Source organism: Trichomycterus rosablanca, chromosome 2 (genome assembly GCF_030014385.1).
Source record: "Trichomycterus rosablanca isolate fTriRos1 chromosome 2, fTriRos1.hap1, whole genome shotgun sequence".
NCBI classification, from domain to species: domain Eukaryota; kingdom Metazoa; phylum Chordata; class Actinopteri; order Siluriformes; family Trichomycteridae; genus Trichomycterus; species Trichomycterus rosablanca.
In genome coordinates, this window is record NC_085989.1 from 16,798,836 (window position 1) to 16,826,430 (window position 27,595).

The 27,595-nt window shown below is 39.7% G+C and overlaps 1 protein-coding gene across 1 annotated transcript; it reads left to right on the top strand.

Moving 5' to 3' along the window:
* The first annotated feature begins 1,734 nt into the window (after window positions 1–1,734).
* Window positions 1,735–21,555, top strand: si:ch211-80h18.1 (uncharacterized protein LOC555593 homolog). Its single transcript, XM_062990252.1, has 30 exons — window positions 1,735–1,777; window positions 1,872–1,991; window positions 2,386–2,442; window positions 2,817–2,861; window positions 4,263–4,307; window positions 5,854–5,898; window positions 5,979–6,023; window positions 6,770–6,814; window positions 6,907–6,954; window positions 7,081–7,119; window positions 7,806–7,856; window positions 8,006–8,065; window positions 8,169–8,219; window positions 9,728–9,769; window positions 9,878–9,916; window positions 10,010–10,045; window positions 11,401–11,436; window positions 11,608–11,661; window positions 11,805–11,849; window positions 11,986–12,030; window positions 12,361–12,411; window positions 12,528–12,572; window positions 12,875–12,919; window positions 12,991–13,043; window positions 13,996–14,040; window positions 14,127–14,177; window positions 14,261–14,296; window positions 14,864–14,899; window positions 19,944–19,988; window positions 21,144–21,555. The coding sequence occupies exons 6-30, from the start codon at window positions 5,868–5,870 to the stop codon at window positions 21,270–21,272; spliced, it is 1,203 nt and encodes a 400-aa protein (XP_062846322.1). The 5' UTR covers window positions 1,735–1,777; window positions 1,872–1,991; window positions 2,386–2,442; window positions 2,817–2,861; window positions 4,263–4,307; window positions 5,854–5,867; the 3' UTR covers window positions 21,273–21,555.
* Window positions 21,556–27,595: the final 6,040 nt, after the last annotated feature.

Sequence of the window (27,595 nt, forward strand, 5' to 3'; positions counted from 1 at the left end):
AATTCAATTAGTTTAGCACATATAAGCATTTATAACTACAGTTGTGTTGATTGGGATTTAGCAGTGGTATAAATACTGCTGCAAAAAAGTTTTTAAAATTACCAAAATATCTGCATTAATTATATAAGTATATAAAAAACACTGATGAGGCATAACATTATGAGCACTGACAGGTGAAGTGAATAACACTGATTATCTCTTCATCACGACACCTGTTAGTGGGTGGGATATATCAGGCAGCAAGTGAACATTTGATGTGTTAGAAGCAGGAAAAATGGGCAAGCGTAAGGATTTGAGCGAGTTTGACAAGGGCCAAGTTGTGATGGCTAGACGACTGGGTCAGAGCATCTCCAAAACTGCAGCTCTTGTGGGGTGTTCCCAGTCTGCAGTGGTCAGTATCTATCAAAAGTGGTCCAAGGATTGAAGAGGGGTAAACCGGCAACAGGGCCATGGGCGAAGGCTGGCCCATTTGGTCCGATCCAACAATAGCTCAAACTGCTGAAGAAGTTAATGCTGGTTCTGATAGAAAGGTGTCAGAATACACAGTGCATCACAGTTGCAGGGCTGTTTTGGCAGCAAAAGGGGGACCAACACAATGTTAGGAAGGTGTGTATAATGTTATGCCTGATTGGTGTAGTTTTATTGTTGGTAATTTGAAGTCAGTGTTAGAGTACAGTGTACCTAATTTCTCAACATTTTGTCTTATAGTGTATTGATGAACACCCAGGAATTTATTAACACATTTGCAGCTTCATGCACTTATAGAATTCTTCTTTTCCTTCCTCTAAAATTTATTTTGATTTAAGCATGGTTCCCTTAAACAGAGAGAATTTATGTTAAAACGTAACTGTACAAAGTTTACATTTTATTGCAATTGTTTGCAACAAAGTGACTAATTGTAAGCATGAATTGATTCAGAAAAGTAAGTTTACATTTTGTAAATGTTTATGTCTTTTTATAAAATATATTTCGGAATGTCACATGCAGTATTACTGTTATTTAAGGTGCAGTCCTAAGTGTAGCTGGACATGGGAGCTCAGGATCTAAAGTCCCTGGTAATGACTCACTCACTCACTCACTCTCTTAACCGCTTATCCAATTAGGGTCACGGGGGGGAGGGGGTAGTTCGGGGGGGGGGGGGGGGCTGCTTTTCAATAGGCACACAGTAACACCCTGGACGGGGCGCCAGTCCATCGCAGGGCATACACACATACACACACCCATTCACCTATAGGGTAATTCAGTGTCTCCAATTAATCTGACTGCATGTTTTTGGACTGTGGGAGAAAACCGGAGCTCCCGGAGGAACCCACGCAGACACGGGGAGAACATGCAAACTCCTCACAGAAAGGACCCGGACCGCCCCGCCTGGGGATCAAACCCTTCTTGCTGTGAGGCGACAGTGATATCCAACGTGCTGCCCCCCTGGTAATGACAATTTTATAAATGATTGTTTGGGACATATTATGTGAAGTAAACCCCAAACATTCAACCACATTTGTTTATGTTACTTAATTCTATTTCGTAATAATAATGCTTTTTTTACTTTTACCTAATTTATCCAAGAACGTTAATGACATGTCATCTCACATCAATGAACATATGCCCTTGTATCCTAAAAAATAAAAATAAAATTAATTAAATACTAGTTTCCTCTCACTGTCATAAATATTGCACAATTAAAACAGTCCTACTACATTTCCTTAATGCTTAATGTTTTGCAGGTACAGCTGATACTACTCACTCAGATACTGTTTCTCATGGTATGTGTCTAATTGTAAGTTATATTTGACATAAACAATACTTACTCATTTGCACGTACATTTTATTCCCTTTATGTGATTTGTTTGGGTTTGTTGTTGTTCATTTAGGTTCACTAAGCCAACCATCACTGAGCCATGTGTCAACAAGCCATGTGTTAGCTCCGGAACCATCTGAACAGACAAGCGGTTCACATTTCGTATCCTTAGAGGTCCAGTCACAACCAGAAGGTATTATGGCCCAAACCCAACATTAGTCATCTAATGCCAAGTTCACACTACACGACTTTCCAAGTCATCAGGTCGCTGTACAGTTCACACTACACGAATTTCCAAGCACTCATTGCCAGTCGAGCAACTCAGATCCAGATATTTGACAAGCTAGATATATTTCTTCAGTGCTCAGCGAGCCGCTCGGATCGAGTTGTTGAGTAGTTCACACATAGCGATTGCGAGCCGAGTTTCGATCGCTAAGCAAACGCCAAGTTGATCCCAAACCGGTAAATCTAGCGCCAACCAGTCGGCAAGCGAAAATCAGGGCAAAAATCGTGTATTGTGAACTACGCATAATACTCTCAATGCAGTCTATTAAGATTATTTTCTAAACTTTTATGTCTGTGTGTAGAGTCAGAAGCAGTCACTCCACATACAACTGGTACTACATCTGAAAATGGTGAAAATGGTATGTTTTTGATTGGTTTTTAATGTTTTATGCCAATGGTGGGGCGTTTGGGTGGTGTCGAGGTAACAACACACTAGCACACCCGTGCTGTGGAAGGGCAGGAGGGATTTCTAACTGTTGCAATTACGACCTCTGCTGGCTGGCTTGCACAAAGACAGGTGATGATGGAAATCGGTGCGTGATCTTTATGTGAAACAAGTTGGTTCAGGTAAAGAAACAGGTCAGCTACTGCAGGTGTTTGAGGGGTGTGTGTTAGTTACAAACCAACTCAGTTAGGAGTGAAGGTCTGCAGCAGAAGGGGTGAAACATAATAAAAAAAATGGAGGTAAAATGCATTTAAAAAATGATCTTTTAAAGTAGTGCTTTTGCTTTAGGTGAAAGTCAACCATCTGATGTTGGATCTCAAATTGAAGCTCCAGGTAACCCAATGCAAACAATGACCAATATATCTATTTATTATTAATTCATCATTCAATTTATTCATTTTCTTTTTGTCCTTGCAAATTAGATATACAGTGGTACCTTGTAACCCAACGTCCCCTAACTCAAAATCTTTGAAACTCAGCGCCCTTTGTACCCTTAAACTCAACATTTCCCTTAAACTCAATGTGTTCATTTTTTTAAACAGATTTATTTAATTTCAAATTAACAATGAACAGCTGCTTTGTTCAGCACTTCGCTTGAGCGGTGCAGTAAAACGTCATCAAAGTGCGAATATGAGACAAATCTGCATTTGTGTGAAATAACTGTCAAATCCACTCTGAAAGCTCAACATGTATCTGTGTTTAGCTGGATTTTCCTTCTGTTTCACTTTTAAACTTGTGTTACAGCTCGGGGTGCTGAGAAATTGTAAGAATCATTTTTTAGAGTCTAAAACACTTATTGTTAAAAGCTTAATGAGACAGTGTATTTAAATGATGACACAGGAACACTAAACTTCTCTTATTTATTTCTGCTCATAAGTTCTCTCCACTAACGAAATTCCTCAATCGTTTGATTTATAGTACAATAAGTCACATTAAGCTGTGTGCAACAGTTTTTTTTTTTTAACTCTTTCATTTGTGTTATTTTCAGTGTATAAGTGTCTAAAACAAGCCCATTATTTTACATTAGCCTAAAATATATGCAGTTCTACAGGACCATGGAATGCATTAACAAGTTTCCCATACATCCTTATGGGAAAAATACTTTGAAACTCAACGCCTTTAAAACTCAACGCCACTTCCAGAACCAACTGACATCAAGTTTCAAGGTACCACTGTATGCAAATTAAACATGCATATATTCTGTAGATGTCAATTAAAATATACAGAGGGCAGCAAAAATGGATGCACAATTTAATATGGACTAATTTGAAGTTGGAATGAATTGTTGTAGCAATATGTAGTATGGTGTTTAAAGGTGACTAGACCTCTTAATGTACTACAACTAACTTTTACACAGGGTTTTATTTTCTTGTTATAAAGTGTATACATTTTTTGGCCTTCTCTGTATATTTTATTAAATTTTTTTTATTTTCATGAACTGTTTGATCCTGGTCAGGGTCAAAAAGGTACCACGAATAAACACAAAAATGATCTTACGCTGCTACATTTTTATAGTGTAAAATTACAATTTATCCAAAAATTGGGAAATGATTAAGGTGACCAAAATTGTCTTTTGAAACAAAACATCACTAATAATATTATGTTTATTTTAGAGACACCAGAGATTGAGACAAATGGTAAGTTTGAAGTTGAGAATTTAGAAAAAAATGTGAATTAAATATAATGCTACAATAAAAAAGACTATTACTAAAAGCACCATTCACATTTTTGCAGGCAATGGACACAAACAACACAATGGACTAGATACTGGACACACAGGTTGGAATTATTATTCATTAATTAATCTGTACTAAAATATAATTTAATGCAGATCTGCTATTTGAAAATAGTCCTAAATTACACAAATTTTTATGATACTTGCACGTAGAAAACTTGAGTATAAGCATCTGGTGAAACTCTTCCCAAATACAACCCTCATCAGAAAAACTTGTGACGTTATGGAAAATGCAAAAAAAAAAGAAAAAGACTATGGGTGTGTTCTAAAAACCTAGTAAGCTGCCTTGCTGTCTTACTGCCTACATAGGCAGCTGCCTAAGTAGAGAGGATTCTAATAAGTCAATGACTTATAAGTGAGGTTGTTCGAATGTGCTACTCAGACAGCGATTCCATCAGTTTTCGCTAACTATGCTAACACATTTAGCCTCATGCCATTCAAACCAATGGGATGGGGTGGCACAACGTGCTAGCATGTCAACTAACATCTCCCTTTGTGTACAGAAAACGATTACATTCGCTGACAAGACCGAATTTGCTAATAAATGACAATTTTATACAAATTAAAAATCAATAATAATTTATTTACGTTTGAAAATAACTAGTTTCTCCTCACCGTCCGCCATGTTTTTTATTTTTCTGTGAGAAAAGTTGTGCCGCACTGAATGCTGGGATTGCCTCCACCACTAAGGCAGCATCGGATGCTCACTCGTTCTACAGTCAAAATATAGTTAAAATTTGAAGATACCTTACTAGTGAGCATATTAAGGCATCTAGGATTTTAAACAGCCTACTTCTCTGGAGCGAGTGTAGGATGACGTAAAATGCTGTCTATGTAGAGAGTTCACTAGGTTTTCGAACACACACTATTTATGCACTGAAATTCCTCCAGATTCTTCAAATCATGTAATGATATTATGCACTGTAGAGGAAAAAATATGCAAGTCCTTTCCAATCTGTCTTTGACATTGTTTTTTAAACATTTCAATAATTTTCTCACATATTTGTTGACAAGCTGGAGATCCTCTGGCCATCTTTGCTCCGCTTTTGTACCAAATAATTATTTTTTTTACCTCATTACTAGCAACTTTTTTGGAATGTGTTGCAGGCCGATCATTCTGTCTGCAAATAAATAAATAAAGTCAAAGTAAATGTAAAAACACTGCATATTTTTTTCCTCCTCCTTGATGAATCCTTGCATTGACCTTCTTCCCATTTTTTTAAATACATTTAAAAAACATGGGAGGTGGGGGTGTTGGCTGTCCATTGAACTCAATGAAGGAGAAGTTCCCTTCACTTTTTTACAGTCTCATAATCACTGTTTATTCACTAAAGTTGTAGCCAGCACTTGTAAATTATCTTATTATTATTAGTAGTAGTATTATTATTGTTATTATCATTAATACTACTACATATACTACATATAATAATAATAATAATAATAATATATGAATGCAACTGTATTATTTATACCTCCAAATCTTTTTCTCAGAGCTTAATAATAATAATAAGTATTATTATTATTGGTTAAGTATAAATACATTAAAGCACTGAAAGTTGATGTTTCCTTAATTTGCTGGTTCTAACACAGGCTTTAATAACGTGATGGAGGGCACAACACAAACAGACTCAATAGGTATAAACGTTCATTACATTAAAATAATCATAAAAACAAAGAAATGAAAATAAAGTTTTATGAGTTTTGTTTTTTTCCAGGGGGCTTTGAGTCTTTTGGCACAAGTTTTAGTCCTGAAAGTTCGGGTAAGTAAAAGCAATCAGCTCTTGGTTTCTAACCAGCCCACATTTAAATGAATCTAACTGTTAAAATACATAAGCATTTTAATATAGAATATTTTTCCACCACAGACTGAAGGTAAACCGAGCATTTTTTGTGTTGGCAACTGTGTTCTTAAAATGTACTACCACTTTAGCATTGCACAACTGCTTTAAAAAACAACATATTTACACTCTTATTTAAGCTTGTTGAGGTCAGTTTATGAGACGGGGAGACAGGAGAATGAAGAGGGAGAACCATAACATATATAAGTACTTCCACCTGGAGCAAATTAATGCTCATGCGGTGCAAGTGATTGCTAATAAAGAAAAACTGGCACATCAGACATCTGCGTCTGTGTTCTCTCTGCCAGCCAAAAATGACTATGCAGAAACTATCCAGACTATAATGACTATCCAGATGGCAGAGCTAATTTTCGAACCGACGAGTTTGAAATGTCAGCTCTGGTGTGCTAGCGTGTTTTACCACTGCGCCACCTGAGCAGCCCAAAACACATGATTGTTTTAGCAAACACTGTTAATGTGAAATGTTTACACGTGGCTCAGTAAACAGAAACCAAACTGATTTAGACTGCATCCTAAACCTAATACTAGTGAACAGAATCATGTGACAATTGAGACTTGACTGATAAACATAAATAATAGTATTTCTCAATGTATTTGACCAAAAAAAATGCATATTTAATGTATTTCACCAAGGACTCTTTATACAGGCATAAAAGATCAAACCAGTCATGACTTCCTCATTGGTTTAATGGGTGAGCATCAAATTTACCTCCACTAATGGCTGTGAGCAATACCTACTGTATGTCTTTGCTTTTTCAAACCCACTTACGGTCTCTTTATGCAGGAGGCATGGGGGATAGCTTTGCTCCAGATCCCTACACTGATACTATAGGTATACCTTCTGACATACCTTCTGCTCCCTCTTTTATGTCCATATAATTGATGATGTCTGTTATGCCCTTTGTTATGCTCATATACTATGCAGTTGTTTTGCCCATAATAACTAATGATGTCTCAGCAGATCACATGGGACTTGCTTTTCACGTAGAGTCAACAGGTCGGTTCAAAGTCAACAAGTTAAAAATCACAGTATTTTCTGAACAATGCAGGATTTTACTTATGAGGGATCTTCAAAAAGTTTCCGCACTTTTATATTTGGGTTGGACACGGTGAGGGTGGGAGGAGTAGTAATTGGTGGTGTCTGAGAGACTGAAAGAGAGCTTATAGTCTGGATTCTGCGCCATCTGATTTTCACCTTTTTGGACTACTCAAAAAAGCTTTAAGGGGAAGAAGATTTTCATGTGATAATGATGTGAAAGCAGCAGTGCATCAGTGGCTACACGCTCAACCAAAAACATTTTTTGCTGATGGCATTAAAATGGTATGACGCTGGGAAAAATGCATCTAAAATAAGGTAACTATTTAGAAAAGTGATGTCATTTTTAAAATCGTTTTCGAAATTCTTAATAAATAGTTTTTAAAAAGTGCGAAAACTTCTTGAACAACCTTCACATTTCCAAGGGCGTACAAACCTTTTCCTGCACTTACAAATGTCATATTCTTTCATTTTTATGGCCATGAGCTTTTTAGACCTCCAGAATTGTTGCCTGTGTCATATTGTGCTACACATTTTATGAGAAGACGAAGCCAGAAGCTTTTGTTTGGTTGATTTTTGTTAGTAATTTAGAAAAAAAAAAAGGTGTGCAGCAGGGTTTTATATATTCATTTGTGATTTACTTGCAGGATTTGTGCTGGATCCAGGACCATCAGTAAGCAGCAGTTCAGCTCCACCAGGTATCGGTAGCTTTGTCTCTTTGTTTGGCAGCATAAATGTAGCAAGCTGTCAGTTTTAATTAATCTTAGTTAGTGCTTACCCTAAAATTTGATAATGAAAATAGCAACACTCTCTAATCATTAACAGTTCTGTCTGTTCATTTATCTAGATCATTTAGGTCCTCATTTCTCTGTGGGTACCGGACTGGACACTTCAGTTCTTTCCACTGGTAAAAATGTGTACATATTAATCAGCTATATAAAACACGTACATATAGTGAATTTACATGTAGTCTGCTTACTCAATATAATTATTTAAGTATTTGTTTTCAGTAACCTCTGATAGTACTGGTGCACTGTTTGGCTTACATGGAGATATGACAGGTAATTCCTTAATACACTTAAAATACAGTTACAGCTAGTCAGGCCACAATTATGCTGGAATAAAAAAGTTTGAGGCATATAATTTGTTTTATACATTTATTAGCATTTATCAATAGGTGGCTTAAACATCTTTGGTTTAGTATTTACTATAGGTGTTGGAAACATTCCTTTAAGATTTTTGACCATGGTGACATAAAAGCATTACAAAATTGCTGCAGATTTGTCAGGCACATTCATTTCTAACACATCCTAATGATGCAACAATGGATTTAGATCAGGAGACTAGGTAGGCCATTGAACCTCTTGTCATATTCTTAAAATCTGTTAGAGAAAAACTGTGCTTTGTGAAATGGGGTGTTATAAAATGGTACATTATGGCCATAATGACTGATGCCCATGGTCAGCAAGAATACTCAGATAAGTGCTGGTATTTAAAGTATGTTTAATGGCCAAATTATGCCAAGAAACATTTCCCACAATAACATTTTAACATTTGCCGTTCACTTAAGCTGAACTGTTTAGGGTTTGGAAGTACAGAGCCTTAAAAACTCAGCCACCAAATAAAATCTAATATTTACCAGGAATGTTATCAATAGTACATGAACTGCTGGTCATGCATGTCCTGGTATTAGATACCATATGAGGGGTTGGGGTGGCAGATGCTGCAAGATCAAGTCAAGTCAAATTTATTTATATAGCGCTTTTTACAATAAACATTGTCTTAAAGTAACTTTACAGAATCCAGGACCAACAGACCAAAACCCCCTGTTGAGCAAGCTAAGGGCACCAGTGACAAGGAAAAACTCCCTTAAAATTACAGAAAGAAAGCTTGAGAGGAACCAGACTTTACAGGGACCCCCATCCTCCTTGGGTGGCCTGGAGAATAATTTGAATAAATAGGATTTACACAAATCATACACACACGAAATTCAATTAAACTAAAAGTAAATAAAAGTAAATAACTAGGAACAATAATTGGAGTTCTTCATTATTTGTCTGTGATTATGTCCGTAGTGAGTTCTTAACATTTTTGGTGCAAACAAGCCAGGTTGCCGTCACATCTAGCAGGAGCAGCATTGTTGGCACAGCAGCCTCGACTTGCAGGCTTCAACCTTGGGGTAAAACAGATTAATTTAACATCCTGTCTGGGGTGTATAACAGCATTGTGACTGTGTAAAATATTTTTGCTTGTTTTGAAAAGCAAATATATTAGTTATTATCTTAACCTTGGCCAATCATATTATTATCTAAATAGTACACTTTATGTAGGGTATGAAATCAAACCTAAATAGGGATTCAAATTTTAGGATTTAGTTTAGTCCTTAATTAAGATTAAATAACAGAAAGCGCAATATGCAGCTACAGCCTGTCAAATAAATTAAAATTCAGATTATTTATCAAGTGGATTTCATATAAAGATATTGATATAAGGATTTATAGAACCACAGTTTTAATCATTAGACATGCTTTGCTCTCCCATGGCTAATTCCACTGATAATGTTCCTCAGATGGTGCTAATGACAATGGTGCTGATTTACCTGACATAAATGGTAAGCTAGGATGCAACCAAGACCAAATCTGAAATTCATTTGTATTAATTAATTAAAATAAATACTGATTAAATATTGATTTTTTTATTATTTAATATTATCTTACAGGAAATGGACGTCACAGACCAGTGATGGACATACACAAAGGTATGAACAAAGTATCATGTAAGCAAGTACATAGTAATCATTTGCACATGATACAATGAGAAGTTAGATGTACATCCATGATGTGTTTTACAGGTGATCTTTCTGGGACCACCGTTCACCTTTATACAAGTATGTAACCCACACTAAATAACTGCCAATAATATAGGAATTTTATAATCACAGAACATCATACAGTTGTTGTATTTAATGAAAAATGTATGCACTCTTTCTGTATGTGTAAGTGTGAATGTAAATCTTGTTCTTAGCATTTAGAATTCAAAAAGTAATAAACAACAACCAGCTATAACATTACAACCACCTCCTTGTTTCTACTCTCACTGTCCATTTTATCAGCTCCACTTACCATATAGAAGCACTTTGTAGTTCTACAATTACTGACAGTAGTCCATCTGTTCCTCTGCATACTTTGTTAGCCCCCTTTAATGCTGTTCTTCATGGTCAGGACTCTCCCAGGACCACTACAGAGTAGGTATTATTTGGGTGGTGGATCATTCTCAGCACTGCAGTGACACTGACATGGTGGTGGTGTGTTAGTGTGTGTTGTGCTGGTATGAGTGGATCAGACACAGCAATGCTGATTGAGTTTGTAAACACCTCACTGTCACTGCTGGACTGAGAATAGTCCACCAACCAAAAACATCCAGCCAACAGCGCCCCATGGGCAGCATCCTGTGTCCACTGATGAAGGTTTAGAAGATGACCGACTCAAACAGCAGCAATAGATGAGCGATCGTCTCTGACTTTACATTTACAAGGTGGACCAACTAGGTAGGAGTGTCTAATAGAGTGGACAGTGAGTGGACACAGTATTTAAAAACTCCAGCAGCGCTGCTGTGTCTGATCCACTCATACCAGCACAACACACACTAACACACCACCACCATGTCAGTGTCACTGCAGTGCTGAGAATGATCCACCACCTAAATAATACCTGCTCTGTAGTGGTCCTGTGGGGGTCCTGACCATTGAAGAACAGCATAAAAGGGGGCTAACAAAGCATGCAGAGAAACAGATGGACTACAGTCAGTAATTGTAGAACTACAAAGTGCTTCTATATGGTAAGTGGAGCTGATAAAATGGACAGTGAGTGTAGAAACAAGGAGGTGGTTTTAATGTCATGGCTGATCAGTGTATATCAGTGTATATCTAAGATATCTAAGTCCTAATATAAAATCTAAAACATTTCTGTGTTCATTCTTTCTAAGTACGTACTTGTTCAACCGTTAGTGAGTCTGAAGTTAAGTTTGCTTACAGCGCCATGAAAATTGGCCCCTATAAAGCAAGATAGTAATACAGTAATAGTAACAGCTGACAGGTACATCAGTTTCCCCTTTCCCTTCTATGTTAAACCATGTCCCATTTGCTACACAGACATTTTTAAAGAAAATGTTATGGTTCAATTCCTTTTTATTAACTGTAAAAAGAACTGCCTTTTTTAATGAATTGATCCAACCCTTATGCAGGTGAACCACTTGGACTTGACACACACACAGACTCAAGTGAGTTTAAGTACTAATAAAATGATTGTGCTTTTGACCTTATTTTCTATAGTTCTATTAAAGTAATAAAGATAATTTCTAACCCCTTTAACTTTCAACTATCAAAAAGTAACAACTAAGTGGTAAATGTATGTACATGAAACTAAACTTTCCTCTTGCATGGTTTTTCAGCTGGAATCTTGGATATAAAGGATCCCACTTTTAGCCCCTACACCAAAATCACCAGTAAGTGGGTGAATACTTTTGAGATTAATTTGACCAGTGATCTTATACTGTACTGCATGTAACTATTACTTTGAAACTTTCACCACCAAGTGTTGATTTAATAACATTTCATATGCTATTCATATGCAATGTGCTTTTTAAAGTGGGTGCTACATCTACAGATGTGAGAACATACACCAATATCACCAGTAAGTGAGATAATATTGTTAGTCACAAAGCTAAACTAGTTTGACCTATAATCTTTGAGCGTATAAAACTACTACTTTTAAAAAAGGTTATTGTAATTAACTTTAACATGAATTTTCTTCAATCTGCTCTTCAAAGCGGATGCTGCAGTTACAGATCTGAGAACACAAACAGACATGACAGGTATTCTTTATTGATAATTTATTTCTCTCTCCATACTCACTTTCTTTACCGTTTATCCAATTAGGGTCGCGGGGTGGGGGGGTTTGGTGCTGGAGCCCACTTTGTTCCCCCAATTTTCTCCCCTAATCTAGTCATGTCCAATTACCCTGATTGCGCGGCCAACCCAGGAACTTCTTGCTGTGAGATGACAGTGCTACCCACCGAGCCACTGTGCCACCATGATAATTTATTTGCCAAACAATAATAACATACATATCAAATAAGTAAATTAGTATAAAAAAGGGGTGCTGTTAAGTATGCATAAAATGACAGAATTATGGTTGTGAATAGGTTTAGCAGGGGATCAAGAGAACAATGGACATCGTCAAATGGCTGTAATAGGTAAGTTAAAAATAGCATTGCATGTAACCAGTCTTAAAATAATACACATAATGACAAGCTTTATAATATCACAATTAATATTACCATTAACACTTTCATCTTTTATTATGTTTCAGCCATGGGTGAGGCTGTCTACAGTACAAGTTCTCCAAGTACATTAGGTTAGCATTGAATGATTAGATTTACTTGCAGTACAAGTAGAATGCATAAAGCACTTTGCTACTAGTGGCCAAATATATAGAAGCAATCAGTGACTTTTAACAGCCAGCACAATATTTGACAGGCCTGAAATTCAGGAATGGACGAATATTAACAAATGAAATAAAGTTGAGCAGACAAAACATCTGTATATTGGGTTTGTACTGTCTGCGAAGAAATTAAAGTCACCATAAATGAAAGAATTTGCATTTTCCATAATATAACAACTGTTTTGATTTGGGGTTATAAATCTGGTTTTACACAGGCACTGAAAGGACTGGTGTAACTGAAGGAATCTCAAATCATACAGGTAATTATGGTCCTTTTAGCATGTTAAATGATAGATCCACCTACCAGCGCATGCAATCCTTTTATATTTAGCTTGTCTTTCTCAAAAGCAGATTCTATGCTTGAGATTAGGACTGGATATACAGGTGAGTTATCTTTATTGTACCTTTATACACTGATCAGCCATAACATTAAAACCACCTTGTTCCTACACTCACTGTCCATTTTATCAGCTCCACTTACCATATTGAAGCACTTAGTTTTACAATTATTGACTGTAGTCCATATGTTTCTCTGCATGCTTTGTTAGCCTCCTTTCATGCTGTTCTTTAATTTTCAGGACCACCACAAAGTAGGCATTATTTAGGTGGTGGATCATTCTCAGCACTGCAGTGACACTGACATGGTGGTGGTGTGTTAGTGTGTGTTGTGCTGGTATGAGTGGATCAGACACAGCAGCGCTGCTGGAGTTTTTAAACACCTCACTGTTACTGCTGGACTGAGAATAGTCCACCAACCAAAAATATCCAGCCAACAGCGCCCTGTAGGCAGCGTCCTGTGACCACTGATGAAGGTCTAGAAGATGACCAACTCAAACAGCAGCAATAGATGAGCGATCGTCTCTGACTTTACATCTACAAGGTGGACCAACTAGGTAGGCATGTCTAATGGAGTGGACAGTGAGTGGACACGGTATTTAAAAACTCCAGCAGCGCTGCTGTGTCTGATCCACTCATACCAGCACAACACACCACCACCATGTCAGTGTCACTACAGTGCTGAGAATGACCCAACACCTAAATAATACCTGCTCTGTGATGGTTCTGTAGGGCTCCTGATCATTGAAGAACAGGGTGAAAGCAGGCTAAAAAGATATGCAGAGTAATAGATGGACTACAGTCAGTAATTGTAGAACTAAAAAGTGCTTATATATGGTAAGTGAAGCTGATGAAATGGACAGTGTGTGTAGAAACAAGGAGGTGGTTTTATTGTTATGACTGATCAGTGTATATATACAGTATATATACAGTATACAGTATTTCTTTTTTTTTTTATGTAATAATTTGAGTCAAAAGTGTATCACTTCTAAAATTTCAGATGCCCCACAGACACATACTAGCATGGTTCAGACAAAGCTCCCAGGTAAGTGAAGATCAATTACAAACTTTATCAAAAGATAAATAGTTCCTGATTTAGCCATCATACTTATTCATACTATCAATTTTCAGTCACAGGGGAACCGATTCCAGCCACATCACAGACACATGCCATGGGCACAGGTTGATCTAAATATATGTTGTTTAAAAATCATAAATATAATGTATGTAAAGCTGCTATTACAACATTTTATCAAATGTTTTAGCTTCAGCTGAACCTCAAGGGACTTTCAGGGGTCAAAGTAAGTTGTTTATTTTTTTACTTTCTTGTGGGTAGTCAAAATATATTTTAGCCGCTCAGGTGGCGCAGAGGTAAAAACACACGCTGGCACACCAGAGCTGGGATCTCGAATACATTGTATTGAATCTCAGCTCTGCCTGCCAGCTGGGCTGAGCAGCCCCATGAACAACGATTGGCCTGTTGTTTGTATAGCTGTGGGATTAAGCCGGATATAGACTCTCTCATAACTAATGCAATTACGACCTCTGCTGGCTGATTGATGGCGCCTGCACAGAGATGAGAAAAGAGTGCTCTCAGGGTGTGTCTCTCCGTACACAGTGCTGAGCTGCACTGCACTCGTCAAAGTGTAGGTGATAAGATGCATACGGCATGCTGCCCACGTGTCGGAGGGGGCGTGGGTTTGCTTCATTCTCCTCAATCAGAGCAGGGATCAGCATTGGTGGAGAGGAAGCATGACGCAATCGGGCAATTGGATGCTCTAAAAGAAAAAAAGAAAAATAGAGGGAAAAAAGCATAAAATATATATAAACATATATTTTACCAATCTGTAACTGTTTAACCTCAACAGGCCAACATGGTGCTACGGAGCAGACACAACCAGCTGGTAAGCTTGATTAAAAGTTAATATCAAAATAGTAACAGTCACTACTGTTATGTACATGTTGCTCTTGGGTTTGGTTGGACAATGTATTAAACTAGGTTAGTGGATAACTTAAGGGCCCAAAAGAGGCAACCTGGCAGTGGTGAGGTTTGAACCAACAACCTTATGATTACTAATCCAGTACCTTATCCGCTATGCTACAACTGCCCTTGATTGATTGATTGATTGATTATTTAAGTACTTAAGAGGGTATAACCATGTGTCATTTTCCCCCAATTTTTCTCCCCTAATCTAGTCATGTCCAATTACCCTGATTGTGTCCTCTATACTGATTCGACCCTTCAACGCTGACCCCTCCGGCACGTACAGTCAGTACAGACTGCATTTTTCACCTGCACGAGTCGAGTTCATACACTAGACGGGCACTGTGTATGGAGGGCCACACCCCCATCAGCATTATTCCTCAGCCCTGTGCAGGCGCCATCAGGGGCCGCAGTTGCACCAGTTATGAGGACCTATGATCCGACTTTCTTACCCTCTAACCCTGAACAACAGTCACTCGTTCATGCTGCCGCCCAGCCCAGTCGGAAAGGTAGAGCTGAGATTGGATACGATGTATTCGAAACCCCAAGTCTGGTGCGCTAGCGTACTTTACCGCTGCGCCACCTGAGCGGCTGATAAGTTTTTTTTTTTTAATAGAACAATGAAGGAGCACTCGGTTAAACGAGGGCTCGTCCGGGATTTGAACCCGGGACCTCTAGCACCCAAAATGAGAATCATACCCCTAGACCAACGACCCATCCACAAATGTTACGTTTGTTGATCTGGAGGATTGAAATTAGACCATTTAAAAAGCATGAGAGTACAACTGTCTCAAATCTCAAAAAGGCATACATAGCTTATACAGTACGTGAAAGGTTACACTATCTACACTTAGATTTATGGTATTTAGCAGACACTTTTCCCCAAAGCGACTTACAGTTATGACTGAATACTATGCAAGCAAGGATTAAGGGCCTTGCTCAGAGGCCAACAGTGGTAAACTTTGCAATAGTGGGGATTAAACCAACAACCTTTTGATCATTAGTCCGCTGAGCTACTACTGCCTTGTACAATGAAAGTCTACATTCATGTCATGGAACTAAAGAGATTCCAATTTTAAAAATTTATTATTAAAATGATATGTACAGTGTATCACAAAAGTGAGTACACCCCTCACATTTCTGCAGATATTTAAGTATATCTTTTCATGGGACAACACTGACAAAATGACACTTTGACACAATGAAAAGTAGTCTGTGTGCAGCTTATATAACAGTGTAAATTTATTCTTCCCTCAAAATAACTCAATATACAGCCATTAATGTCTAAACCACCGGCAACAAAAGTGAGTACACCCCTTAGTGAAAGTTCCTGAAGTGTCAATATTTTGTGTGGCCACCATTATTTCCCAGAACTGCCTTAACTCTCCTGGGCATGGAGTTTACCAGAGCTTCACAGGTTGCCACTGGAATGCTTTTCCACTCCTCCATGACGACATCACGTAGCTGGCGGATATTCGAGACTTTGCGCTCCTCCACCTTCCGCTTGAGGATGCCCCAAAGATGTTCTATTGGGTTTAGGTCTGGAGACATGCTTGGCCAGTCCATCACCTTTACCCTCAGCCTCTTCAATAAAGCAGTGGTCGTCTTAGAGGTGTGTTTGGGGTCATTATCATGCTGGAACACTGCCCTGCGACCCAGTTTCCGGAGGGAGGGGATCATGCTCTGCTCAGTATTTCACAGTACATATTGGAGTTCATGTGTCCCTCAATGAAATGTAACTCCGCAACACCTGCTGCACTCATGCAGCCCCAGACCATGGCATTCCCACCACCATGCTTGACTGTAGGCATGACACACTTATCTTGTACTCCTCACCTGATTGCCACCACACATGCTTGAGACCATCTGAACCAAACAAATTAATCTTGGTCTCATCAGACCATAGGACATGGTTCCAGTAATCCATGTCCTTTGTTGACATGTCTTCAGCAAACTGTTTGCGGGCTTTCTTGTGTAGAGACTTCAGAAGAGGCTTCCTTCTGGGGTGACAGCCATGCAGACCAATTTGATGTAGTGTGCGGCGTATGGTCTGAGCACTGACAGGCTGACCCCCCACCTTTTCAATCTCTGCAGCAATGCTGACAGCACTCCTGCGCCTATCTTTCAAAGACAGCAGTTGGATGTGACGCTGAGCACGTGCACTCAGCTTCTTTGGACGACCAACGCGAGGTCTGTTCTGAGTGGACCCTGCTCTTTTAAAATGCTGGATGATCTTGGCCACTGTGCTGCAGCTCAGTTTCAGGGTGTTGGCAATCTTCTTGTAGCCTTGGCCATCTTCATGTAGCACAACAATTCGTCTTTTAAGATCCTCAGAGAGTTCTTTGCCATGAGGTGCCATGTTGGAACTTTCAGTGACCAGTATGAGAGAGTGTGAGAGCTGTACTACTAAATTGAACACACCTGCTCCCTATGCACACCTGAGACCTAGTAACACTAACAAATCACATGACATTTTGGAGGGAAAATGACAAGCAGTGCTCAATTTGGACATTTAGGGGTGTAGTCTCTTAGGGGTGTACTCACTTTTGTTGCCGGTGGTTTAGACATTAATGGCTGTATATTGAGTTATTTTGAGGGAAGAATAAATTTACAGTGTTATATAAGCTGCACACAGACTACTTTTCATTGTGTCAAAGTGTAATTTTGTCAGTGTTGTCCCATGAAAAGATATACTTAAATATCTGCAGAAATGTGAGGGGTGTACTCACTTTTGTGATACACTGTATATACAGTGTATCACAAAAGTGAGTACACCCCTCACATTTCTGCAGATATTTAAGTATATCTTTTCATGGGACAACACTGACAAAATGACACTTTGACACAATGAAAAGTAGTCTGTGTGCAGCTTATATAACAGTGTAAATTTATTCTTCCCTCAAAATAACTCGATATACAGCCATTAATGTCTAAACCACCGGCAACAAAAGTGAGTACACCCCTAAGAGACTACACCCCTAAATGTCCAAATTGAGCACTGCTTGTCATTTTCCCTCCAAAATGTCATGTGATTTGTTAGTGTTACTAGGTCTCAGGTGTGCATAGGGAGCAGGTGTGTTCAATTTAGTAGTACAGCTCTCACACTCTCATACTGGTCACTGAAAGTTCCAACATGGCACCTCATGGCAAAGAACTCTCTGAGGATCTTAAAAGACGAATTGTTGCGCTACATGAAGATGGCCAAGGCTACAAGAAGATTGCCAACACCCTGAAACTGAGCTGCAGCACAGTGGCCAAGATCATCCAGCGTTTTAAAAGAGCAGGGTCCACTCAGAACAGACCTCGCGTCGGTCGTCCAAAGAAGCTGAGTGCACGTGCTCAGCGTCACATCCAACTGCTGTCTTTGAAAGATAGGCGCAGGAGTGCTGTCAGCATTGCTGCAGAGATTGAAAAGGTGGGGGGTCAGCCTGTCAGTGCTCAGACCATACGCCGCACACTACATCAAATTGGTCTGCATGGCTGTCACCCCAGAAGGAAGCCTCCTCTGAAGTCTCTACACAAGAAAGCCCGCAAACAGTTTGCTGAAGACATGTCAACAAAGGACATGGATTACTGGAACCATGTCCTATGGTCTGATGAGACCAAGATTAATTTGTTTGGTTCAGATGGTCTCAAGCATGTGTGGCGGCAATCAGGTGAGGAGTAAAAAGATAAGTGTGTCATGCCTACAGTCAAGCATGGTGGTGGGAATGCCATGGTCTGGGGCTGCATGAGTGCAGCAGGTGTTGGGGAGTTACATTTCATTGAGGGACACATGAACTCCAATATGTACTGTGAAATACTGAAGCAGAGCATGATCCCCTCCCTCCGGAAACTGGGTCGCAGGGCAGTGTTCCAGCATGATAATGACCCCAAACACACCTCTAAGACGACCACTGCTTTATTGAAGAGGCTGAGGGTAAAGGTGATGGACTGGCCAAGCATGTCTCCAGACCTAAACCCAATAGAACATCTTTGGGGCATCCTCAAGCGGAAGGTGGAGGAGCGCAAAGTCTTGAATATCCGCCAGCTCCGTGATGTCGTCATGGAGGAGTGGAAAAGCATTCCAGTGGCAACCTGTGACGCTCTGGTAAACTCCATGCCCAGGAGAGTTAAGGCAGTTCTGGGAAATAATGGTGGCCACACAAAATATTGACACTTCAGGAACTTTCACTAAGGGGTGTACTCACTTTTGTTGCCAGTGGTTTAGACATTAATGGCTGTATATTGAGTTATTTTGAGGGAAGAATAAATTTACACTGTTATATAAGCTGCACACAGACTACTTTTCATTGTGTCAAAGTGTCATTTTGTCAGTGTTGTCCCATGAAAAGATATACTTAAATATCTGCAGAAATATGAGGGGTGTACTCACTTTTGTGATACACTGTATATATTTTTAAAGTAAAAAAATACATATAAGCGCCCAGGTGGCACAGCGGGATATTCCACTAGCACACAAGCGCCGAGATTCTGAACTCCTCGGTTTGAAACTCGTTGTCAGCCGGGCGCCGTCTAGCGGGAATAATTGGCAGTGCCTGCAGCAGACACGTCTCTGCTAGGGCGGGGTGACCGGACTATGTAGGCAGGGTCTTCAAACTCTGTGTAAGGACCCTGGTTGGCAGATAGAGAGACGCCTGTGCAGAATGCATAGGTGAAAAAGGGTTCTGCTAAGGGCTGCGAGCGGGTCGAAGGGGGCATGAGCAGCAATATACCCACCTCGACTGCAGTTAGGGATCCCCCAGTAGCGGAAGACAAATTGACTACACTAAAATAGGGAGAAAATGCATGAATAAAACAGAAGAAAAAATACAATAAAAATACAATAATAGGTTAAAAAAATTTATATGTATTAAATTATTAATTATACATATTTTACTTTGTTTTTTGGTATTAAAAATCCTGTCAATAAACAGATGCTACAATAGCTCTTTTCTTTTGCTGGTTTTGCTTGTTCTGTCCAGTTCCAGCAGGTGAACAGTACCACACATCTGGTCAGGGTCCTGAAGGTGGGTGGAAAATCCTAATACCAGGGGTTATTTCTATACAATCAGCAAGAATATTCCTTATAGTATATCCTATAGTGTTTATAAAAGAAAACAATACCTTTACTCATGGATTATGTACATGATTTAATTAACACAGTAAACAGTGTTTGGCAGCTGCCCTCATTTCCTTAAGTGAGGTAGAAAAGAACAATCACCTACACTGATCAGCCATAACATTAAAACCACCTCCTTGTTTCTACACTCACTGTCCATTTTATCAGCTCCACTTACCATATAGGAGCACTTTGTAGTTCTTCAAATACTGACTAGTCCATATATTTCTCTGCATGCTTTGTAAGCCTCCTTTCATGCTGTTCTTCAATGGTCAGGACTCTCCCAGGACCACCACAGAGCAGGTATTATTTGGGTGGTGGATCATTCTCAGCACTGCAGTGACACTGACATGGTGGTGGTGTGTTAGTGTGTGTTGTGCTGGTATGAGTGGATCAGACCCAGCAATGCTGATACACCTCAATGTCACTGCTGGACTGAGATTAATTAATCCACCAAAAATATATCCAGCCAACAGCGCCCCGTGGGCAGCGTCCTGTGGCCACTGATGAAGGTCTAGAAAATGACAATAGATGAGCGATCGTCTCTGACTTTACATCTACAAGATGGACCAACCAGGTAGGAGTGTCTAATAGAGTGGACAGTGAGTGGACACGGTATTTAAAAACTCCAGCAGCGCTGCTGTGTCTGATCCACTCATACCAGCACAACACACACTAACACACCACCACCATGTGCACACCAGCACATCACTGCAGTGCTGAGAATCATCCACCACCTAAATAATACCTGCTCTGTAGTGGTCCTGTGGGGGTCCTGACCATTGAAGTACAGGGTGAAAGCAGGCTAAAAAGGTATGAACAGAAACAGATGGACTTCAGTCAGTAATTGTAGAACTACAAAGTGCTTCTGTATGATAAGTGGAGATGATAAAATGGACAGTGAGTGTAGAAACAAGGAGGTTGATCAGTGTATTCTTTCTGTGTAAAAAGTACTAAATTGTTATATGCAATAATATACTCTGATTTTGTGGTAAAGACCTCAAGAAAGCAGTGAGCTCACCAAATGATCTGCATAAAATATCTGCATTGCATATTTCCTAAGGTGCAGAAAATGTGGAACTGGAAGATACCTGCTGACTTTCACATGAAGCCACGTGTGAGATTCCTGCGCTACAGATTTCAGTGTACGGATCAGTCGTTCTGGCAGAGGAGCAAGAACCCCAGCCATTAGCTATAGAATGAATACTTTTGTCTTTTGTTTTCATGTTTAACTATTTAAACATTGAGATTAAACATATTTAATTGCACCTTTTTTTTCATTCCAAGAACCCCATAAATATTTCATTGATATAATGGAGAGAGAAAACTCTCTGGAAATAAAGTAATATTAAATGTCACCCCTTAAAATGGGTGTTTTAAAGCATAGAACAATGCAACACGTATTTTCCCAACCTGCTGTCATGCTGTACTTTCATGCATGAGCAATACTCTTTACAAGTGCCACCTTTGTATATTTCTGAATGTCATTTGAAAAAATATTCTTTAAATATAACATCTATTTTGAACATCAACCTCAAGCTTTACTATAGTCATATGTTGCAGTGCATTGTCTTTCTCTCTCTCACACACACACACTCACACATATGTACTTACAATCAAGCCAGAAAGTCTGCACACCCCTTTCACCTTCTCCACTTTTTATTGCATTACACACTCATTCTATAATAGATCGAGTTCGTTGTCAAAATTCTACACAAAATAACCCACAATGACAAAGTGAAAGCAGGTTTTTAAGACATTTGTGCTAATTTATTAAAAATCAAAGTGTGCACACCCTTTGATGACACCCAAAAGTGAGCTGAGGTGCATTTTGTTTTCACTGATACTGCTTGAGATGTTTCTACAATTTAATTGGAGTCCACCTGTGGTAAATTCAGCTGATTGGACATGATTGGGGATTGCCAACACCTGCCTATATAAGGTCCCACAGATGATATCAGAGCAAACTCCCAAGCCACGGGGTCAAAGGAATTATCTGCAGACCTCAGAAACAGGATTGTGTCAAGGCATAGATCCGGAGAAGGGTACAGAAAAATTGCTGCAGCTTTACAGGTCCCAAAGAGCACAGTGGCCACCATCATTCATAAACGGAAGAAGTTTGGAACCACCAGAAATCTTCCTAGAGCTGGCCGCCCGGCCAAACTGAGTGATCTGGGAAGACGGGCCTTGGCCAGGGAGATGAGCAGGAACCCGAGGGTCACTCTGACAGAGCTCCGGCGTATCCTTGTGGAGATGAGAGAACCTATCAGAAGATCAACCATCTAGGCAGCACTCCACAAATCCCACCTTTATGGTAGAGTGGACAGACAGAAGCCACTCCTTAGTAAAGGCACATGACAGCACGCTTGGAGTTTGCCAAAAGGCAACTAGAGGACTCTCAAACCATGAGAAACAAGATTCTCTGGTCTGATGAAACCAAAATTAAAATTGTTGGCCTGAATACCAAGCGTCACATCTGGAGGAAACCAGGCACCAATGCCATCCCTACAGTGAAGCATGGCGGTGGCAGCATCATGATGTGGGGATGTTTTTCAGCAGCGGGACCGGGGCGACTAGTTCCGATAGAGGGAAAGATTAATGCAGCTAAGTACGCCAAGATCCTTGAAGAAAACCTGTAGATGTTTGAGGCAAAAAAACCCTCAATCTATTATACGTAGAATGAGTCTGTAATGTAATAGAATGTGGAGAAGTTGAAAGGAGTGTACAGACCTTCTGGCTTGACTGTATGTATGTATGTATGTATGTATGTATGTAGTGGATTCAGTGGAATAAGTATTGTGTCTTTGACTTCTTGCACACTATTGTGTGGATTGGCACATACAAACAACCACAAACTACCTTCAAAAACATTTTTATTTAAAACAAATTACACAAAGTATTTTACATGCGTAACAAAATAATTTAGCTGTGTCTCTATTACAGATATCTACTAAATTGAGACTGATGATTGTAATGTTACAAATAATCAACAAAATATTATGTAATAATACGGCTCTCTACATCAGCTCACTATCCCTTTTTAAAAAGAAACCATGCTGAAGCAATCGAAACCACCAGGGGGCAAAATGTGCACAAATAATACATAAAAATTCACTCATTCAACCTGGTAGAGCTGATTTTAAATTGAAGTTGCACTTTGTTTTATTTAAAAAAAAAAAAGCTATTAAATTAACCACCCATAATTTCAGACAAAGCCCTGTCTGTGATAAAGAATGGGAGGGTCATAATTAATACATTTCAGTCTGATCTATTATGCTTGGTGATGTTCAGTGGTATATGAAGTTAATGACAACAGTTCATGTGAAAAAAATGTAAAAATTATTGTTAAATCTAGCGTCATAGTTTCTAGTCTCATCTTGGATCTGCGTTTACAAATCCTTCCACACTGCAGCTCGACTGAATTGGGTTAAAATTAATCCTAGTTTAGGCACAGACTGCTAGTCTGCAGCCAGAGCTGTAAAACCAACCCAGAAAACTTGTCAATCAATCCCATCCCATACCTATCAGTCATTAGTCTCTAATACCCGTGTCATCCTGATTAGGGCGGCTGTGAATTTGGAGCCTTCCTGGAAATGTAAGGCTGGAACACTTTGGCCCTGAGCAGATATAAACCATGACAAACTTCCCCCAAATGATGACCCGAGGTAAGGTACAAACATAGGTGCGGCATTTACACTACCCACTGCGCCAGCCTGCCATGTCATTTAATGACTGAAGGTGCACCAAACAACCAGCTACATTTAACAAACAGCCTCTATTCTATCCATCTACACAGCCGACTTGACAATAGTGAAAAAGGCTGAATGCTTTCCTCTTAATACCCTCGTGCACACCTTTCTCACATTCCTTGGTGTACTGGTACTTCAGTATGCACTTATTTGCACTTTGCTTACTACATCATCATTCCACCAAGGGTTTATGTCTGTGCCTAGCAGTCATGTGTGGGTCACAAATGAGTTGGTTCTTTTATGTGAACACTGGAGGCCAATTCACAATAAATGATATTACATAATGATAATGTGCTAGTCAGTGTCAAAAAGGCAAAACTGTCAGAAGTAACATCACTGTAAGTTAATAAAGCGGGAGCACTCAGGTGGCGCAGTGGTAATACACGCTAGCACACCAGAGCTGACATTTCGAACTCATCGGTTCGAAACTCAGCTCTGCCATCCGGCCGGGCTGGGCACCTACATGAACAAGGATTGGCTTGTTGTTCATACAGGGTGTGAAGCCGGATAGGGAATCTCTCATGGCTGATGCATATATGACCTCTGCTGGCTGATTGATGGAGCCTGCACAGAGACGGGGAACTGGTGCGTTGATCAGGGTGTGTTTCTCCGTACACAGAGCTGATATATAAACTCGCCTCATGCAGGTAAAAAGATGCAGTCGGCTACTGCACACGTGTCGGAGGGGGCACGTGTCAGTCTCACTCTTTTCAGTCGGAGCAGGGATCGGCATCAGTGGAGAGGAAGCATAATGCAATCGGGTAATTGGACGCTTTAAAGTCGGGAGAAAATGCATAAACAAAATATTTTAAAAAATAATAAAGTAGTAGCCCAGTGGTAACGGTACTGGACTAGTAATCAGAAGGTCTCTGGTTCAAGCCCCACCACCAATTAGTCGTCCTTAACCCTCAACTGCTGGACTGTAATTAGCCACAACTTTATATTATATTATATTATATTATATATATATATTCTCTACGCATTTTCTCCTTTTAGCGCGTCCAATTGCCCGATTCTCCACCAATGCCGATCCCTGCTCTGATTGAGGAGAACGAAGCTAACCCACGCCCCCTCCGACACGTGGGCAGCATGCCGTATGCATCTCATCACCTACACTTTGACGAGTGCAGTGCAGCTCAGCGTTGTGTACGGAGAGACACACCCTAAGAGCACTCTTTTCTCATCTCTGTGCAGGCGCCATCAATCAGCCAGCAGAGGTCGTAATTGCACCACTCATGAGAGAGACCCCATCCGTCTTAGTCCCGCCCATATCTCAACAACAGGCCAATCGTTGTTCATGTGGCCGCTCAGTTAGCCACAACTTTAAGCTGCTTTGAATAAAGGTGTCTGAATGACAAACGTAAATGTAAATGAGCGACCAGAGCTAGGAAGACGGGTCCTGCTGTGTTTAACGAATACTTTCATTTAATTGTTAGGCAGAAATTAAAAGCTTGCAGGGAAACAGTACTCTTATACACTCCAGCTGCTTTACATTCCGCACAAGCAGTAATCTGGAAGAGAGCCCAAGATCAAAACCTGGGTGGATCATGAATAACATTCATGTAAATCATATTACTTTAAAAGGTTAGTATCAATGAGATGATACAACAGTAACATTTAATACAAGAGCTGCAGCAAATTAAAATCTGTAAGCATTAAAAAACACATACATCAGGATGATAAAACAGGTGCAACTTCAAGGTTTAAATGTGAATTAAATATAACTCAAAAGCTAAACAAATAATATATGCATTAATCAAAACCAGAACTACATGTTTAAAATGGTACATCTGCACATAGTTGTTGGGCAATAAACATTTTTGGTTGCTTGAGTTAAAATAGTTTATTGAAACAATATTTTGATAAACAACACAATCCAATTAAAAGTCACACGCTCTGCATGCTTGATGAAGATCAATTATCAGTAGTAAGTAGTAGTAGTAAGGGCCGAAAGTGAGATCACAGGAATAAATTTAAATCATATAATCTGCATGACAACTGGAGTGGAAAAGTTGAATCATGTACTTAAAAATACATGAATTTTAGAAACTCTTCACTGAAAACCAAGTAAGCACGTATGTAAAATTTACCATATCACGTCCTTTGTGCTAAAGATCAGATAATCTTAAACTTCCCAATTAAGCACACGACTTTGATCTACGACTGCAGCAGACATGTCTCTGCTAGGGCGGGATGACCGGACTATGTGGGTGGAGTCTTCAAACACTGTGTAAGGACCCTGACTGGCAGATAGAGAGGCGCCTGTACAGAGTGCATAGGTGAAAAAGGGTTCAGCAAAAAGGGTTGCGTGCGGGTCGGAGGAGGCGTGAGGAGCAATATACCCACCTCACCGGCAATCAGGGATCCCCCAGCAGCGGAAGACAAATGGACTACGTTAAAATGGGAGAAAATAATCAATAGATATTGCTGTCATTGTTTACCTATTGCTACCTATTCAGAAGCCATGCTTCGGGTTTTCAGTGGAACATTTCATCAGTGGGAAACAGTGGGGCATCAGACTTACATACGTGTGTCAAATAGTTCTAAGCAAAGGGCTTTCTCATGTCGATGGTGGCTAAACTGAAGGTTTCTGAGGAAACAGTGCATGCCACTCTAGAACACTAAACCAGGATCAGGTGGGTCAAAAGTGACCTTGTGACCAACAGTCGCAGACCAATACATAAAGCTTTCTTTATTGAGAGAAAGAACCACAACTTCTACGCAGATTAAGAATGTGTTGAATAAAATCCCATCAACATCACTGAGTAAAACTACAGTCGATGGAAGGCTGCGCCATAGTGGTCTTAAAGTGGAAGGAGCAGTCAAACCAATTTCTGGGTAAGTAAATTTTGCAAAAGGCTTGGCATGGACTAAGACATTTAAACATTGGACAGTAGATAATGGGGGAAAAGAAATCCATGTTTGGATTAATGACAGTGAGATTAAAATGAACGGCAGGGTATCCAAACCATGGTGAAGCATGGTGAAGGGAATATTTGTGTCTGGGGACATGCACAGAATTGACTCCACCCTGACAAAGGAGTCCCACTCCATTCTTCAGAGAAATGCAATAACCTCTGGTTTGGATCTTTGTGCAATGATCTTTTGGTAAAATAGACCAAAGTTGATCAGGATCAGGGAGTGAAGACTGGTTTGAACTTTTCAGCTCCAGTGCATAATGTCATTACAGCAAACATGGGAATGTACACCGATCAGCCATAACATTAAAACCACCTCCTTGTTTCTACACTCACTGCCCATTCTATCAGCTCTACATACCACATAGAAGCACTTTGTAGTTCTACGATTACTGACTGTAGTCCATCTATTTCTTTCATGCTGTTCTTCAATGGTCAGGACTCTCCCAGGACCACTACAGAGCAGGTATTATTTAGGTGTTGGATCATTCTCAGCACTGCAGTGACGCCGACATGGTGGTGGTGTGTTAGTGTGTGTTCTGCTGGACTGCTGGAGTTTTTAAACTGAGAACAGTCCACCAACCAAATCAGCGTTTTATGACCACTAATGAAGGTCTAGAAGATGACCAACTTAAACAGCAGCAATAGATGAGCGATCGTCTCTGACTTTACATCTACAAGGTGGACCAACTAGGTAGGAGTGTCTAATAGAGTGGACAGTGAGTGGACACAGTATTTAAAACAGCGCTGCTGTGTCTGATCCACTCATACCAGCACAACACACACTAACACACCACCACCATGTCAGAGTCACTGCAGTGCTGAGAATGATCCACCACCCAAATAAT

Excerpts from the sequence above, each read along its gene's own strand:
- si:ch211-80h18.1 (XM_062990252.1), top strand. The coding sequence starts at position 5,868 with ATGGAGGGCACAACACAAACAGACTCAATAG. Across the intron at positions 6,024-6,769 it reads TTTTAGTCCTGAAAGTTCGG|GCATAAAAGATCAAACCAGT; the intron begins GTAAGTAAAAGC and ends CTCTTTATACAG. Across the intron at positions 9,917-10,009 it reads AGTGATGGACATACACAAAG|GTGATCTTTCTGGGACCACC; the intron begins GTATGAACAAAG and ends TGTGTTTTACAG.